This window comes from Ylistrum balloti, unplaced genomic scaffold (assembly GCF_031769215.1).
Source record: "Ylistrum balloti isolate Yb309-2 unplaced genomic scaffold, AGI_CSIRO_Ybal_v1 Utg370526, whole genome shotgun sequence".
In the NCBI taxonomy this organism is placed as follows: domain Eukaryota; kingdom Metazoa; phylum Mollusca; class Bivalvia; order Pectinida; family Pectinidae; genus Ylistrum; species Ylistrum balloti.
Genome location: NW_026782336.1, coordinates 40,735 through 58,786, shown reverse-complemented (window position 1 = coordinate 58,786; position 18,052 = coordinate 40,735). Strand labels below are relative to the sequence as shown.

Genomic DNA, 18,052 nt, shown 5'->3' with positions numbered 1-18,052 from the left:
TTTTGCATAAGATTCATTTTTGACTAGTTTTTCATTCACCCTAAAAACTTGCATTTAAATTCTAATTCTACTGTTTCAGAACGTTTTTGCCCAATAGAGAAAGGCAGGTAATGGGTGAAAACTAAATTTCTGTGGAGGTCTCCGAGTACATAGTATATACTTACTAACAAAGTGCAATTTCGTTTGTTTACTGATACAAGGTCCGATTTATGTATTTGAAGTTTGCTGATTTGTATATCATTATCTATCTTTTTATAAAAGGTCAATATTCACATGAGCTTTTCTGTCTCATATTGTGATACATTTGATGGTAAGCGCAGCGGTGATATATTTTTATTTCTTACTTTGATAAAGTACTTGTTCCGTTATAAAATAGTTGCTGTTAAATAATGTTTTCAGAATCCATTTGAGAACAATTTTGAGATCTGATTTGTTAAAATGTTAAGAGTCATGGCTTGTGGATCATTATGTATGAAGTTATGACACGTGATTCACCAGTAATACAGTAAATCATGACATCTTTGCTGGGTATACATGTCACGTGACGCCGTATTATGACATTGCTGTTCTGTAGATTTTGAGAAAAAATATCTTCCAAATGACTAAGACTTTATGAACTATAACCTCAGCTCAGTAGCTTGTTGATCATGCTGAACTACATTGATTTGTTTAAAAATTAATAATTCAAAGCTTCACTTCTAACTTTCTAACGTGAATTTATCGTGAACGGTGCCATCTTAAGTTTGTATTTTAGAATCCACAAAGTTTTAATTGGTTACACGAGCTATTAGCAGAATGTATGAGATGTATTTATAGTCAATGATTTCGGAAATTGAATATACGAAATACTTGACGATAGTATTTTGGCTTACATCGGTGTATATGTGTAATGCAGTTTAAGCATGACTCCGTTCTCTTGTGTAATTGGTGTAATATTAACAGATAAATTTGATAAGGCAGGTTGTTGTTAACCGATCTGGAATTTATTTAACTTATGTTATATTTGAGTATCTGTTAAATTTGGTTAAGTTTATTTCTATATATATAACCAGTATGTTAGAATGACATTTATTTTTAATACTGTATTTTTTTCATTTTCCTTGGAAGTCAATCCTTTAAACTCCTGATTGATATATCATTATAGATTATAGATATAGCCAGTGATTATTTTATGTAACGTCTTAACACCTACTGTCGGGGTTTTTTGTTCCTGTTTTTGTTTTCAAATGCACCCCTATATCAGGATCAAATACCAATACAATATACTGAAATATCTTGAATATACATATATCTATATATAAATGGAGACACACATTTTTGAAACAAACCGACACTTTGTTCATTCTTTGTATGAATTTTAATTAACTGTATTTTTAGTTCATATTTTGTTGAATACAGTTTAAATGCCTGTATTTCTTTTATCAATATGGTTTTTATTTGTTTCCAAAAACAACTGTGAATACCAACAAAGACATAGGATGTAATTAGTTACATTTTAGAGGGTTTTTAACAGGTTTAATTATAAATCATAACAAATAATGTGATATGAAAGTAACATACTGTACATATTTTAAAACATTTTTTTGTTTTTATCTTACATTAATATATTTTCTCATTTGTCTTAAAAAGAGAATGACCCTATTACTATACCAATGCAATAGGTGGAGCGAAATAAAGCAAAAATTTTAAAATTCAATTATCATCAGAGAACGATATTACTTGATTTAGCCCTATACATATTTTCCATTGGTGCATCGTCAATGAGTTTTAGGCATTTTTTTCTATAATTATTGAAACTTGAAATTGATTCAGAATCAGATAATTAAATAGTATTAATAACATTTGTACATCATGTTGGAAGCAAATCGATATGCAACACGTGTCATGGTCACAGTTCATACCACCTCTTCAAGTAGCAAGGTGACAACATTTGTCGAAGCAATTAGCTAGTATAGTCGGAAAGCGTCTAGTGTTTATTTATTGTCACACGCTGCAAATGTGTCAGTAATCAGATCTTTGTTATAAGTCATGTTGATTTTTGCATATATATTGTGCATTACAATACAAATCGACTGTGTGAGGTATCAGGATTTTATGTTTGGTCATTAGTTTAATATGCTAATACCTGTGTGTTTATTTATACGGAATCATTTTTGACTACTAATAATGAAGAAGGACGTCATTAAAAATATAACAAATAAAGGTTGATGTAAAATTTATGTCTGTCAAGATATACATTTTTTATCAATTGTATTTTGGTTTTTAAGATGAATATATATATATGTACATGTATGTAACATAACCCGTGATATACATCTATGTCTTTAAGTACAAGATTTACAACGGCCAAACCCAAACTGATTCAAAAAGTCATATAGAGACTGAAGCTACCTGGAAACAATCTGTTCTAATATTAACCGTGAATCCCCCAACGAAGTATGTAGTTTTTCAGTAGTATGTAAAACATTTACAGAAACAGAAACGACACACTCCTTAGTTATCCATATAAGATATCATCAATATGGTCAACAACCGTGCTACAGATTGTGTTTATACCGAATGTTATTTGTCACTGATACCGGTGTATTCAGATATAAGTACACCGCATGTATTTCAGTAAACTGCGACGAGTGTACAAAAGAAACACAAATAAATGACACTTTATAATACAACTTTATAGTTAGATACAATAGAGCCAAAAATAGAATAAACTGCATCATTCAGTAGTTTCGTCCTCCTAGGACTCGTCCGTGATGCTAAGTCGAACGTTTGAAGCCAAGAAGGCGACTAAGGAAAAACTAAAGTAATCGAAAAAATACACTATTGCAGTAAACACAACAGAGCGTTTCAGTCGGGTAATTCAATCTTAATTTAATGTCAGTGACCCCGATGTTTACGTTTAAGATTACTTCTGATCTGCTGGATAATGTTTGCGCCTACACGTATACTTATTTAGAATCACAATAAAGCTAAATATGTACATGTATTGTTACAACTTGGGAATTTATATTTAAATGTTAGGAGTGACTGGTACACAGAATAAGACGTGGTACTTACAACTCTTTTCTATATCACCTGTACAAAAATCATCAAAAAAACAGAATTAAAATGGTTGTTATCCACATCCCAGATTTATATGAATTTTACCCGTTTTTCCAGTTATGACCTTTGTAACGAATACCCTTATAATATACTGACATAAGTCTTCCAGCAAGCTAATGACTATTTTATTTCAGCTCTCACAATCTATCTATCAATATACATCAAACATTTTAAATAATAAATGTAAGAATAATATTTTAAATTATGTCAAGACAAAATGTGTTGTTACCATATTCACTGTTAAAATATTAAATATTATAGCTTTTTCGAACCATTTTTATTGGTATCATGTCACCATAACCTGTACAAAAAATTTAATAGTGAAACGTCCATTATAAAACGTATTCATTTTGTACTACCATATCGCGTTGAAAAAATATATGTCAAGATTTTTTATAGTCTACATATTTTGTTAGATATAAAGAAAAGTCGCCATCCGTTCCCCCATTACCATTTGTTGCGTATTGTGTCGTTAACATATTAACTTATTTTATGGTAGTTATAATTACAACACATGACGAAAGTAACAGTATTAAAAAAACAAAACCAAAATAGACAAAACACAAAACAAAAATAAATAAAAAAAAAACAATTAAAAAAATAAAACAATGTTTTATTTGGTAAAATTTATTCAGATTGCAAACATATTATTACCTGTAGTTGATCTTTTTCCCATTTTCATTTCTTGCCAGTGACAATACACATTCAACTTTGCAAAAAAAACTAACTACCTTACTTTGCTCTTTAACACCACGAAAACGTTTCAAGAATGCATTTAAATATGTCTGCTCCTATACGTCTAACCACGTGGTATTATACTGTTCTTTAAGGACCATAACTTGAAAACATTGTGACATAAAAACATCTTAATATATTCAAAAGATCAAAAACGTGTTGAATTAGTGCACGTGATTATTTATCCTCATTGTGATTACTAATCGCTATAGGACGGCGATTGAGGAAAACTCGATCGAAAGAAAAGACAAAATCTAGATGAGAAAATGCACAAGCACCAATATTCAATAGATTTAGCAATTTTATATCAGGTAACTCTAGAACAACATTTTGTGCATGCGTATATTCCGAACCGTGCCAATGAGTGAATTAAAACGTGGTATACATGTTAAGATTATGAAAATAACGGGGGTGTAGAAACGATAAAGATCCTTTAAGGTAAAATCTAGCCATACCAAGACACTGACGGCAATGTTGGTGTGATATCGATTACAGGAATACATATTAATTAGGATTGTGTTTCACACTGCTACATTTTTACATTTTTCGAGATCAAGTACAGAGTTACAGATACATATTTGTTTTATTCATTGTCTTACAAAAGTCAATTTTATGTCTCCGAGCGAAATCGATGTATATGGTGGAGATGGCTGTCTTATTCCTTGAGCAGGTTCGGTCATACTTAACCCTAGCGTTTATGTGAAAGTCTAACTGAACAGAAATCTGTAACGTAGGAAGTTGGTAAATGACAAATCGTTGCCTTGGTGTTAACAATGGTGTTTGATGACGGAATTTAATTAGTATGTCTGTTATATAATTCTGGAAATAACTTTTTCAGTTTGTGTATTTGCGGACTTGTGTATTATGTATATAATACACTGCATGAATTCTAGCACTAACCCCAGCATAATCAGTATTGACAGTTTCTCACCATGTGTGACTTTACCCTGTGACAATCTCCCTTCGGTCTATCATGCCTCATTTCTAGAGAATGGAGGGCAATATAAACTTCGCCATCAGCTATAGGACACGTCCTGTCCCGATTTCCTATCCACCGACCTGCACTTCATGCCTCCGACATGAAAACTTTGTCAATCACTAACTGCATCGTGGGGTTAGTGAACTAAAAGGAAAATGTTTGTAATCGTTTTTGTCAAATGAAAATAAGCGTGTGTGCTTTAGGCGACTGATTGTTGAGATATTGTTCTTAGTTTGAAACACAATTTCGGAAAGGGTTGATTTTCCACGTCTTCAATTCATTCTTATCTGACTGTGCGATTGAAATATTGTGGTTTGATAATAAACGAAGCATTTAGGCAACATTTAATGAACACCCTCTTCCCCCTTCTATATCATTTCATTATGAAGACCAATGTGAATGACAATTGTAACGGGAATGTATCATTGTTGAGTACTTTTCAGTTATCATTATTTTTATTTCAGAAGAAAAGTCGTCTACAGTCCTCTAATAATGAACCATGCATTAGGAAGCAGAGTGAAATGAGAAGGTGAGAAGTAAAGTGTAAAAGACCATAAATCATCTGATTACATTAAAACTTAGGTATGTAAAATGATGTTTCAATGCCGAATCAGGAAACTTCACGTACGCATTTATAATATAGATGATAGATCATCACTTATTTTCAATATTTCCTAGTAATTATAACCAGTAGCCATACTGATTTCGTTTTTGATGAGTAATAAAACGAGAAGATTAATTAAAAATAAAAGTATCACAGTAGCTTTTAACCTTCTAACGGTTTTATCACGATTACCCTTGCCCAGTAATAGTCTTATCACAGTAGCTATAAACCTACTAACAGTTTTATCACGATAACCCTTACCCATTTATAGTCTTATCGCAGTAGCTGTAAATCTATTAACGGTTTTATCACGACAACTCTTACCCATTAATAATCTTATCACAGTAGCTATAAACCTACTAACAGTTTTGTAACGACAACTCCAATACCACCATTAATGAATGACATTAAAAGACTGTCTCGACTTTAAACCCAAATCCTGCAACTAACTTTAAATGACTTCATGTCAAATGCCTCCATAATATATTGTACTCTTTAGCTGTTGCTCTCAAAAGTACCTTTGGCTTGTGTATTAATGTGCTACTAGATGTCGTGTAAATAGAAAAAGATTATCAATGCTAAGAGTAATTTTCACAAGATAATGTGACATGCACACTTATAGACAAAGGTAAACTTTTATATTAAAATTTTGTCAAGAAAATTGAAGGAACTAGGCCATTCAAAATCTAAAGAGACGGACCCTGTTGAAGAATTATTTCGCTTTACGACATATCTTCGAACAACAATAACATTTTTCGGAAAAAAATTTAGTGAGAAGATATAAATTTCCGTCTTGATGTTTTATGAAAGGAAAACCATTTTATACTTTAAATTATTCTTATAAATCATCCTTATATATCTGAACGCAATACACTTAATGTCTGCTATAAATGAAGGGGAAATGTGGCATCGCCACTCATATTGAAGACCGTATATCTTCAAGTTCGACCAGCGTTCTACCTGAAAATAGCAATCGCATAGGAAGCAACCTATATTGATTATGAAAATATAATCTTTCATTTGAAGTCAAACACAGTTCACGACTAGAGAGGGGAACAAGAAAAAGAAAATTACTTTGTTGATGAAGGAATGAAACCCTAAAAATCAAAAAGAAAAACTAGAACAAAAAGAAATACCTATATGTCAACATAGTCATCAAACAAACTCAAATTTAATAAAACTGAGGCAAAAAATGAACAAAAGAATGATTAACGATGACTCATGAAGAAGGGAGAAGAATCGACGACACCTGCCGGGTAGATTTTAACGAATCCCAGTAAGTAATGCTACGTTTTGAAATGAGAACAATGTGTACAACAACGGAACCAGCATGATACTGATTCAGAGTAAAACCTCATGAAAGGCTCTGGCTTGAAAGTAACAGCTTGGAAAAGTTATCATTGTCACACGAAGCGGCCAACCTGTTAAGCATGAGATATAAAATTGTGATAAAGATATTGCGTATGAAGCGTTGGTCTTATCGTATTGACATAGAGAGGAGATCTATATTACTAAGAGCACCTGATATATTGGCATACAATGTATTCTGTTAGGTATAGATGTGTTGTCACAGCAGGAATATCTGTGATTCTGCTGTGTTGTTTTTATATGTTTGGACATTACTATAATGATGGTGAGTACATTTTGCATATTTAAGCTCGCCAAACATACTGATAAATATTTACATCTTATATATTGTCATATATGGGTACGTCGCAACGGTGATAATAACAATACTAAATTACAGCAGGTATTTCAATACTGTCGAACATACCAGACAACTTTACCATAAAGTCATATCATATCGAGGACGAGCACATGTTTCAGTAGTCGCAAGTATGATTTATGGATTATCACAACATTAAATCACACTCAATATACAACAATATCAATAGTCCGCTCTGTTCAATGAACATGGACAAATGATAGTGGACGTATATTGATAGGGTAAATCACAATTGATATACAACACTCAGTGAGTACATCAGCGGCAGAAACCATTACACAGGATAACTGATGATTGCGTTTCTTGTAATTATTTTGGTATAACTAGTTCAAAATCAAAGTATAATTATTGTAAACGCTAAGATTGTCACAGAACATTCTCTGAGAGATATATCAGAAATGTTTAAAAAATATATACGGAAAGAAACTCATGTAAGATTTTGTTTCCTATGTTTTAAAGAGATTGTTATTAACGATAAAAACCGTCTTGTCTTGTATCATTGTGAAGCTATCTGCCATCTAGGTATCAGTGTCCACCTATACGTAATATCCGTAACACCACGAAAAAGCCTGGATGATCACATACTAGATGAATGGAAAGCAGTGTATATGACACGTGTCACTTATGTGATACATGTGGACTATTAGAAAACATAATACTTTTCAGATGATTTTAAATACAATTTAGCGGGTTTTTTTTAGATCTAGCAAGTCGGTTTCACGAGCCAGGGTCCCAAGTGCGACATATTCAATCATCAATACTATTTCAAATTTTAATAACGAAACTAAATCAGAACATCTCGAAACATGCAAATTCGAAAGGTAACATAATACTTTTCTTCTCGGACAACTTCAAATTTAATGCTTGCCACATTTAAATTCACTCGAATAGTGACACGGTTCAGAAATCACACATGTACTTGTCGTTGTTGTAAAATGGTCTAATGTATGACAATTACGAAATTTATGTAATTATGCGGTTTTTTTCACCTCCTCGTCTTGATCTGACTTTGGACATTCCTTAGTCGCCTCTTAAGCTCCAAATTGTGTACCCTTAGAATCACTGACGTGCCCGTAGAAGGACGAAACAGCTGTATGATGCGGTTAATTAGTTGTTCGGCTCTACTGTATCTCACTCTAAATTACGAAAATGTGCTATGCACTTGTATGTCTTTTGTACAATCTTCTGAAGTATATCTTTAGTTCTTATTCTGTTATAATCTTATATATTCAAGATTATGCTCTGATGCTCTGTTATTCACCATATGATATATTTTTTATATTTCTGGTGTGTTTCGATTGTCCTCCTTTATTTATCATTTTCTACAGACTTACTTATCATTTTTCAGACAAACACATGGCATTGAAAGAGAATCAGATCTCGGGACATCACAATGCCTACGATACTGGACTAAAGGATACATGGAATGATCGCATCCATCATTTACAGAAAGGATGTCACCAAAGTGGCAAAAAAGACAAATATAAAATCAAATATCAACAAACCCATGGAATTTTCTTCCAGTCTATGAAACTAAATATAAGTGTTTGTAAAGTAGCAAAGGCAGGTAGCACGTTTTGGGCTATTGTGTTTTTAATTGTAGAAAAAGGTATGGCAGCTTCAAAGGCGTTTAGCATCCCAAGACATAAGATACATGCTGTCAGCGGTGGACTTACCAAAAGTTTACCCACTGAGCATGAACAACTGAAGACAAATGGTGTTGTCGTTTCCCGTGACCCATACTCAAGATTATTTTCAGCGTTCATAGACAAATATTACTTATTAAGGTTTGTACGGAATGCTAAATCACTGGCGAAATCCTTAGGAAAAGGATTTTTTATGACAGAAGTTGGTAAGTGTGGGTACAATGTTTCTTTTCAAGATTTCGTAGACAGTGTAACAACAACAGCTCTACAAGGAAGAGGTATCAACCGACATTGGAGTCCTGTTTACACCATGTGTAGAGTGTGTGACGTGGAATATCAATATGTCATACAACAGGAAACTTTGACAAGGGATACAGAGTACATCATTAATCAGCTTGAGATAAGTAACGAAACAAAAACAACACTGACACGGATGTTTCACGGATCCGGTACGAATAAAACCATGGCGGGAGTGATAGAGACTATGTGGAGTGCTATTGACGGCCCCGCTATGAGAGCATGTTGCAGCAACAAACTTGCCTACTTCATGAAAATGTGGGAAGGATTCAAAATACAAGGCTACATTAGAACAAATATAGCATTTCCTTTGTCAACATTTCAAGGTACAAACAGCGTTAACGTCAAAAACATTACAAATGCTGTTTTGAAAGCGATGAGTACTAATCCTTTATCAAGTACAGAACGAAAGACACAGCGAAGACAGGCTTTAGTTGATGCATATGTAGGTATGCCAAAACGTATCATCTCTCAGGTACAAGAAATGTACAAAATGGATTTTTATTTATTTGGTTATGATATTAATCCGCCCTCTTAAATGCTTACCAAGAATGGCATAGAAACAAACAAATGTTAAATACATGTCATAATGATGTGCTTGTATCTGTAGGCTTGCATTTTGTAAACCATGGTTTGAAACCTTTATACAAATACTAAAACGAATTTACAGCATTGAAGCAATGCGACTGGTAGAACCCGGCAATGGTGATAGAAGAAAATAATTTACCCGTATTTCCTGCCCTTATATCTATCTATCTCATCGTTTAGGTTTCCCTAGAGAATAATTGCAGGTTCACTTGGAATACATCATTATACCATATTTACTATACATTATGTGAATAAATGGATTCATCAGCCTTAAATTAAAAAAACGTGCAAGTAAATACCGGAGAACTCGTATCAATCTAATGTTAAGTCAATAATCGTTCTATGATCAGTCATATATCATACACTAATGCCTGTAGCACCATCTGAATCAAATCAAATACATTAGTACGTTCGACCAATCAGAGAAGGGCAAACCAAGAGGTCGCACAATAAGGTATAGTTGTAGTACTTTCCAATAAGTTGTTATACTAGGCTTTTCCTCCACATAGTTTAGTGGTGTCGTTAATGATACCGATAGTTCAGCTGAAGATTGTCAATCGCTACTTCTAAAGTCAATGCACTCAATGTCCTTTTTCTCATTGAATCTGATTTTAAGTGATGCAGTTGTGAGGAAATGTTTGGAATGACACATAATGTTGTTTTTAACATTTTGCAGTTAAACGGGGAATTAAACGATGTGATTTAATAAAGCCTTGGAATTTCTTGGGTTTTTGTTTTTCAAATATACGTGTAACCGTAATTATTTTCTATTTCTTTTATGACAAGATACAAAACGCATCAGCGCAGGGGAGGGGGGATCGTGCATATATTCCATCGGTGTCAAAAAAGTCTATTAGATGATCTGTTAAACAGCAAGTCAAGATATAAGAACGATTATCATATTAAATTTTGTAACAATAATACTAATGCGAGACACCAAACCTATATTTTCGTGACTTGGTCAGAGAATCAAATGGTTGCTGAAATACACAAGAGTTAAATTAATGCAAACCATAATTTGATTTCTAAGTGTTCATGTATATAAACGTTTTTAAAGGAATACCCCAAGTGTACGAAGCTTTAGCGGAGAAGACCACTTCATCACACTGACAACAGAGAGAAGATTATGAAAGATGATTTAACCACGTACCAATCTCAAACTCACTTTAAGTAACAAAAAAGATCAAATACAGTGATGCGTGTTCAAATACTACAAGAATCTGTGGACGATAACTTTTCTACAAAGAGACTAAATTTACATATTTTATAGCTAACCATATGGTGGAGATAAACATCACTTTGAGCGGATTTACAGGATAATAAGACATACACGTCTACACACACAGCATATGCCGCAGACATATTATACTTACTTAGTAATACAGAAACGTGTCACATTTTCTCTCAGTGTGTGTACATTATAATCCGGATGGCGACATCGCCGAAATAAAAATATACGTAAGTAAGTGCGCTTATCCTTTATTCTAAAAAGGATCTTTTCTATCGTTGTCTTAGCTTTAGAAATCAATGTACATACGCGTAGAGCATTTTATATAAGCCAAGGTATGATTGATAAAACATGGGCCATTAAAGATTGTACGCTTTTATTTTGGATTTGAATAAGAACATTTTGCACAAAAAATGTAATTATTTTTATAAACAAATTACTCAGCTGTGTTAAGTGTTATCAATTTTAATACTTTCCAGATTAAATCCCGAAGTACATTGCAAGGATTACCCTGCCATCGACATTGTGAATGGCTTGATATCCATGAGACCCTGTCCTAATCACATGAAATGATGACTTCCTGCTTTTTTGACAAGATAATCTTGTGCTGAATGGTGATCAAATACCTTCGCTTTAATTAAAGCACAGTTAATTTATAAATGCTATAGGCAATCTTTATCCCGCCTACGTGATTTTCAATTCATTACCGAGGTCGATTCATATCCAGTTGATTAAAAGATATCATGACACAGGTAAAACATACGAATTTCAATGCCGTCAGAACCAAATGATTGGTAAGAGGAGACTAATTACGCAATCTAGTCTTTCTTTTCCCTCAACATTTTTTCCTTGCGTCTCCCTTGTTACTGTTCGCACATACCAAAGGTTTTTAATTTGCATCTGCCACTACCACTAACGTTAAGCGTTGTAAAGTTTAAAAACTTGTTTTCCATTGTCACTCCATCATAATATAGGGATGTTCCTATGTATACTGAAATGTGGTATTGGTATAGACCCGACTTGGATACCGTACCTTGTCAAGGATGTTACAACAAGCATATCACATCCCCTCACAAAGACATGTACTCAACACATGCATTCATTTCGCTGATCCTAGTTGGTGATAGGACGTCAAGCCACATAAAACTGAAATAAACCTTACAAGCGTGATTTGGCGACAAGCCAGTTTTTACTTTCTTCCCCAAAATAAACTTGACATTACATTTTCAGGCGTTGTCTTCTCCACAACCATGTTTCACTGAGAATGTAAAGTAACTTAAGCTTACACATTTAGATTTTGAAACGAAAGATTTCAGATTTGACTGTTCTCCCTATAGCATGATTGGTTGGAGGCGACATAATAGGGCATCTAACATATTTCATTTTTTATTAAAAATGTTTTTTCCTTCATGTCTTTACACTGTCTCCATTCTGGTTTCTAGTAGTAATTCGCAGCTGCGAGGAAGGTTTTGTATTATCCCCTGACCGAGACATATTAGAGTCTTTAAAAAACAATAGTTATTTAGCAATATGGTAGAGTAACGACCAGTTAGCCCGCTATCATTTTAATTTGACCGGGAAGGGTACATCCTGCAGTATACTTCAGAATGGTAACACTATAAAGTTGATTTCACCTCCGCATTATAACAATGATGATACAAGAAAAGATAAAAGGAATCATACTGATGACACTAGCTGTTGATAGGTCGTTAAGCAATATAAAACCGAACCATCAAAACTGACCGGCATGACTTTTGACGAGCCTATGGCGAGTCACATTTTGCCCATCTGGTCTGAACCAAAACCAGGTTGTATGTATTTAAAGAGACTGACATAATCGTGTTTACTCTCTACTGGTGTTTCATTTAGAGTGTGTATGTGCGTTGATTATGGAACGATAGCTCAAAATCAAGAAATATGGAGCTTTGAAGGTGGTTTTTGACCCGACTTTCGTTAATAAGATGCCGTTGGATTTCTCACTTATAGAGCCCCCTATTGACAATTGAAATGCCTACCCTAGTTTTAAGTAATGGTCTTGTTGCCAGAACACGTAGAGTCATACACATTGCAAGTGCCTTGATATCGACTAGACCCTACCATCCAGTAATTAATTCAAACAAATCACATGAAATAACGACTTCTATTACTTTATCCAACATAATCTGAGACCAAGTGATAATTAGGTATACCTTAGTGTTCAGTATGACATAATCACTGAATTAATAACTACATGACGTACATGACAATCATTGTTACCATGTCTTGCTTTATTCTTAGTATCATGGCAGTGTAAAGACTGGTTGTTTTTTACATAATGTGACCGAGTGCTTCGGGCCTCTAATATGATGTAGTGTGCTATGGAGTCGGCATCAGTACCACACAACCATATAGAGGCTTGAAAGAACATTAGCCTCCCATAAACACACGCACATTCATAATATTAACTCAATCGTTGACCTAAACTGTTGAGTGGGCGTTAACATATGTAAACCCGAGTGATGCAGAATCCCTTCTGCAAGGGAGTTAATTCTGTACGCTCTTTTGCAGATGATTATACATGTATATGTACATAGTGTATTCAGTAAAGGAATCATTGATGCAATGTGTTTCATTAAGTAACGTTGTGTACAATGACAGATGGAAGTTTCCGCCAAGTGACATGTCCCTTGCATTGTTTACTTTATCTATGGTTTCTTATCGTTTTATTAAGTTAATATGGTTATAACACGAACTACCATTCGAACTTAAACATCAGCGCGGCTATAGCAGAAACTATCGTATATGCAGTACATTTATCACAAAACTTGATTCTTGTATTGAAAAAGTTATCGGGGATGTCCTTTTTCTGCTCTGCCATTCCCTGATTATGTGTACCCGAAGACTGGTGTCATTTGGTCCGTTGATATCGAAGAGGTAGCACTCTAAAGTAAACAAGGTAAGTGACTTTTGCAAAATGGACAAAATCACGGAAAAAGCAGTGATTTAATATTTGCATAAGAAAGGTTTGACACCAAAGGATATCCATACTGATATGGTAGCAACACTAAGGAATGATGCCCCTTTATATGCTACAGGGAAAGATGGATGACGGAAGTTAGGCATGGCAGGCAGAGCCTTGGGGATGATGCCCATCCTGGAAGACCTTTCACTGTTTCAACCCCAGAAATGGTAAATAAAGGCCATGATAATATGGCTGACAGGCAAAATATCAGAGGCAGAAAGCATCCTTGTTTATCCCCGCCAAATAAGGCAAGACTGTTCTATCAGCTAGGAAGATTATGGCCCCGGTTTTCTGGGATGCTGATGGTATTCTGATGGTAGATCATCTGAAAAAGGATAACCAATCAATGGCATATATCATATATCACTTCTCAGGTGGAAGTAAAGATTAACTATTTGACTGGCGGAAAAATCAGTAAAGATGTTCCACCAGGACAATGTCCCTGTTCAAAAGTCTGTCATTGCCATGGCTGCCAGGATCGATTGTGGCGCTATATATTAATATGCCTTATTCGCTTGATCTCGCTCCATCTGACTTTCATCTATTTCCAAGGTTGAAGAAAGCCATTTCCCAGTACCCACTTTCGGTCAGATAATGACGTCATCCATGCAGTAGGGGACTCTCTGAACGGTTTGAAAATTGAATTCTTTATAATTGATATTGAGGCCCTTAAACATCGTTGGGAAAAATGTAACGGATAATGTTGAAAAATAAAAAGATATATCCTCCAAAAGTCAAATCCTTAAATACAAGGTCAAAACTTATCAATTAAGCTCTCATAGAATATTGATAACAGCAATAAATGATTTTATAGGAATACTATTGATATTAAGGTCAACCGTATTTGCCTAACCATATCTATTCCCTAGAGTTTTTACCAAACCCGACGTTAAACAATTTCATGATATTTGATGTTACATTAGTCCTAGCCGTATTTAAGTTTGGGGGCACCCGTGTCATCCCAGTTAGATAATAAATAGGTAGTCAGATGGCTCAGTGGTAACACACTCGCCTTTCACCTGGCCGTCTAAGGTTCGATTCCCGGAACAGACATGTACAGTTTCCTTCCACAATAAGACCCCTCGGGTGCTCATATCAGTGCCAACAAGAGTGAAAAGGATAAGTTGAAATAACATACTTTGCTAGTGTTTTGAAATAAATAAAGTTGATGTTACGTGTGTGTATGGTGGCACTCCTCCACAATTGTTGAGGTCCTATAAAACAATTGAAAAAATGCCGACGAGAAAGCAGAATTTTGCAGACGTACCAATTTAAACAAAATTTAATATGTCATTTATCGCACATTGAGGCTAATCCCGCCATATGCTTTGAAATATAACCCGTTAAAAAATGCCTTTAAATAATATTTCGTACTGAAAATAATATCGCCATTCGAGAATTTGTCATATCAGAACCAGTACTTAGGACTGAACAATAAAAACGAAGTTTATATGGTCAACTATTTCACTTACAATATAATAAACATTCAAACATGTAAGGGTGGGAAATGAGATAAAATAATTCCAATCAATTCTAGCCAGAGACAAACCTGAAAAATCAGCATTGGAAATAATTAATGATTTTTATGTGTAGCAAATGACACAAATTTGAATCAACAGTGACGATCAGATACTGTTGAGCTTCGTTGGTAATTACGAAACTATGAATTCGATTATAGTGATACAAAGTAGAAAGTTTTTCGTGGTTTTGTCTTATTCGCCTAGGTCGCCTAATTTGAAATGGGAAATTATGTACTTGGAAAAGTAAACAATAACAAACGCCAGACATACCAGGCACACCAGATTGCTCAGCAAATTATAAATCGACTCTACAGATATTCATCAAATGTAGGATTGCGTGCGCAGACTATTTCTATGAGGAAGGAAGACAACTCCATGAAGAAAGTAGGACTGATAACGTTTTGGAAAAGATTGAAATCAGACAGTATGTAAAATGTATGTAAAGTAGATGATGATTATTTTCATTTAGAAAATTTGCATGGAAGTCACTAGTTACAATTATATAAGATATTGTGGTGTCAAAATCAAGATCTGTAGAATACACAATGGAATTTGAAAAGAAATAAAATGATATAAGAAAAGAAATGAGAGATAAAACTGTCATGTCTTCTTTATTTATACTGTGACTTTTAACTTGACAGTTTTGTTATAAGAAAACTAAAAGTTAATAAATATTCATATAATGTTGCATGAAATTGAATGATCGTTCAATTATTGTACGTGATATTTAGCAGGAAGAATTGCTATTAGCACATCTATATAACAATGCTATAAAAGAAAGGAATTTGACTATCGATAATGACCAAGACAAAACCAAAATCGCTGATCGATAATCACAACCATTCGGACTTAGAAAACATCACATAATCCACACATGTAACATTTATGTGTTTTTGACGAATGAATATAAACCTAGGGATGTCAGCGAGTATTTTAGTATAGTTCCGTAGGGCGGTATTCCGATGGTTTATGTTCGAATATACGTTCCGTAGGGCGGTATTCCGATGGCTAATATTCGAATATACGTTCCATAGGGCGGTATTTCGATGGTTAATGTTCGAATATTCGTTTTCACAACTTTTGAAGGATCGCTAAAAATAATCAGTTTACTGTCGACGAATTGTCCAATTTTCTTTCCGAATAGAATTTTGTCAGCTGTAAATCATCAAGGTATTACTTGAAGTTGTTCACCTGTACAAATTCATCATGACGCTAATTAGCCTAACACCAGAGGACATGTATTTATCCCTAACTTTGCTGGTATTTAATGAGTTTCGCACCTTGAGTGCGGGAGACAACAAAGATCAAAGCCGTTGCTGTTATGTCGTCGTGGAGATGGGTCATACTTGATTGTCGGTCTCTTTAATAGGCATTTAATTAGGTCATTCCTATTGAATGTTTATGGACGGTAATATTCATATATGTTCGTGCAGATATTATCAAATCATCGTATGCCAACATGAGAACTTCGATTCGTGAATGGCGAAGAACATATATATTTTCACAATCCTTTGACTATTTCAATATTTATTTTCGTTCACATTTAGTTTGAGTTCACGTTGTTCTGGGCCTCATATTTGCGGTACAAGGCAACTTATATGTACAAATGTATATATACTTTGAACTATAAACCATCCCCTAATCAAAATGTGGTACCCGGTAAACACAAAAAAAAATTCAAATAAGTTAATATATAGTTAATATGTATGTAGAATGCAGCCAAGTATGAAAGTAATAAGCTATAATGGTGATGATGATAATGAGGGTTTTTCGCCTCCGTTGACTCTTTCTCTACCAGGCGTTGTCCAATCGACTGGAGTTGATTCTATGGCGACGTGATGGGGGTGCTCCCCTCATGGGGTGTAGTCGCCTGTGGATGGGATTATCTATAATTTGAAGACTACTTCCTGAAATAATGGTTCCTAACTTATCTTGATGTTGAGTGACTGTACTTCCTGTGGTAGAAGGATCCTATTCTTGATGTCATGCCGATAACCGCAGGATGATCTTTTACGTGTGGGATTGGACGCTTGAACTGTGTAATAAAGCGGAACCTCAGTAGCCGCCTGGTGCCTATCCAACGACTCCATTATCCCTGTGTAGGACAGAATGCATCTATACGAAGACAGTTTCCGCAATTATTACCACCAACTCTGAGGAAATATACAAAATTATATTTGTGTCCTGACGATGAGTATTTGAATTTGTCTCTTCTGTACCATGAACATAATAAGTTTATGACGCCGTACCCATCTAATTCTGTAACCAGAACTGGATCTTATTTTGTTACATTTGCCTTCGAACTTCAGTGAAACCTCAACATGTTTACGTAGGAGGTCAGTTGTGATGATAGTGAGTTATAGTCTGATGCAGAATTGTTGTACAGGGAACTTGTTCAGGTAAATCAGATAATCCAATCCCTAGCTGTTCAATGGTAAATGTATAAAAGCCAAGTACATTTTGGAGAAATATCATATTTCAATCTGCACTTTGAAGCATCAATTTCTCATTGCTTGATTTATTACTTAAATTTTGTCACACATATATTATTTAATCTTGTAGTTTTTTAGTTTAGTGTATATTTGATAACTTTTGTCATATATGTTAGTTAATCTTTTTCAGCTTA

At 34.3% G+C, this 18,052-nt stretch overlaps 1 protein-coding gene across 1 annotated transcript; it reads left to right on the top strand.

Annotated features, from left to right (window-relative positions):
- Positions 1 to 6,959: 6,959 nt before the first annotated feature.
- Positions 6,960 to 9,627, top strand: LOC132555915 (carbohydrate sulfotransferase 9-like). Its single transcript, XM_060220293.1, has 2 exons — positions 6,960 to 7,053; positions 8,495 to 9,627. The coding sequence occupies exons 1-2, from the start codon at positions 6,960 to 6,962 to the stop codon at positions 9,625 to 9,627; spliced, it is 1,227 nt and encodes a 408-aa protein (XP_060076276.1).
- The last annotated feature ends 8,425 nt before the right edge of the window (positions 9,628 to 18,052 follow it).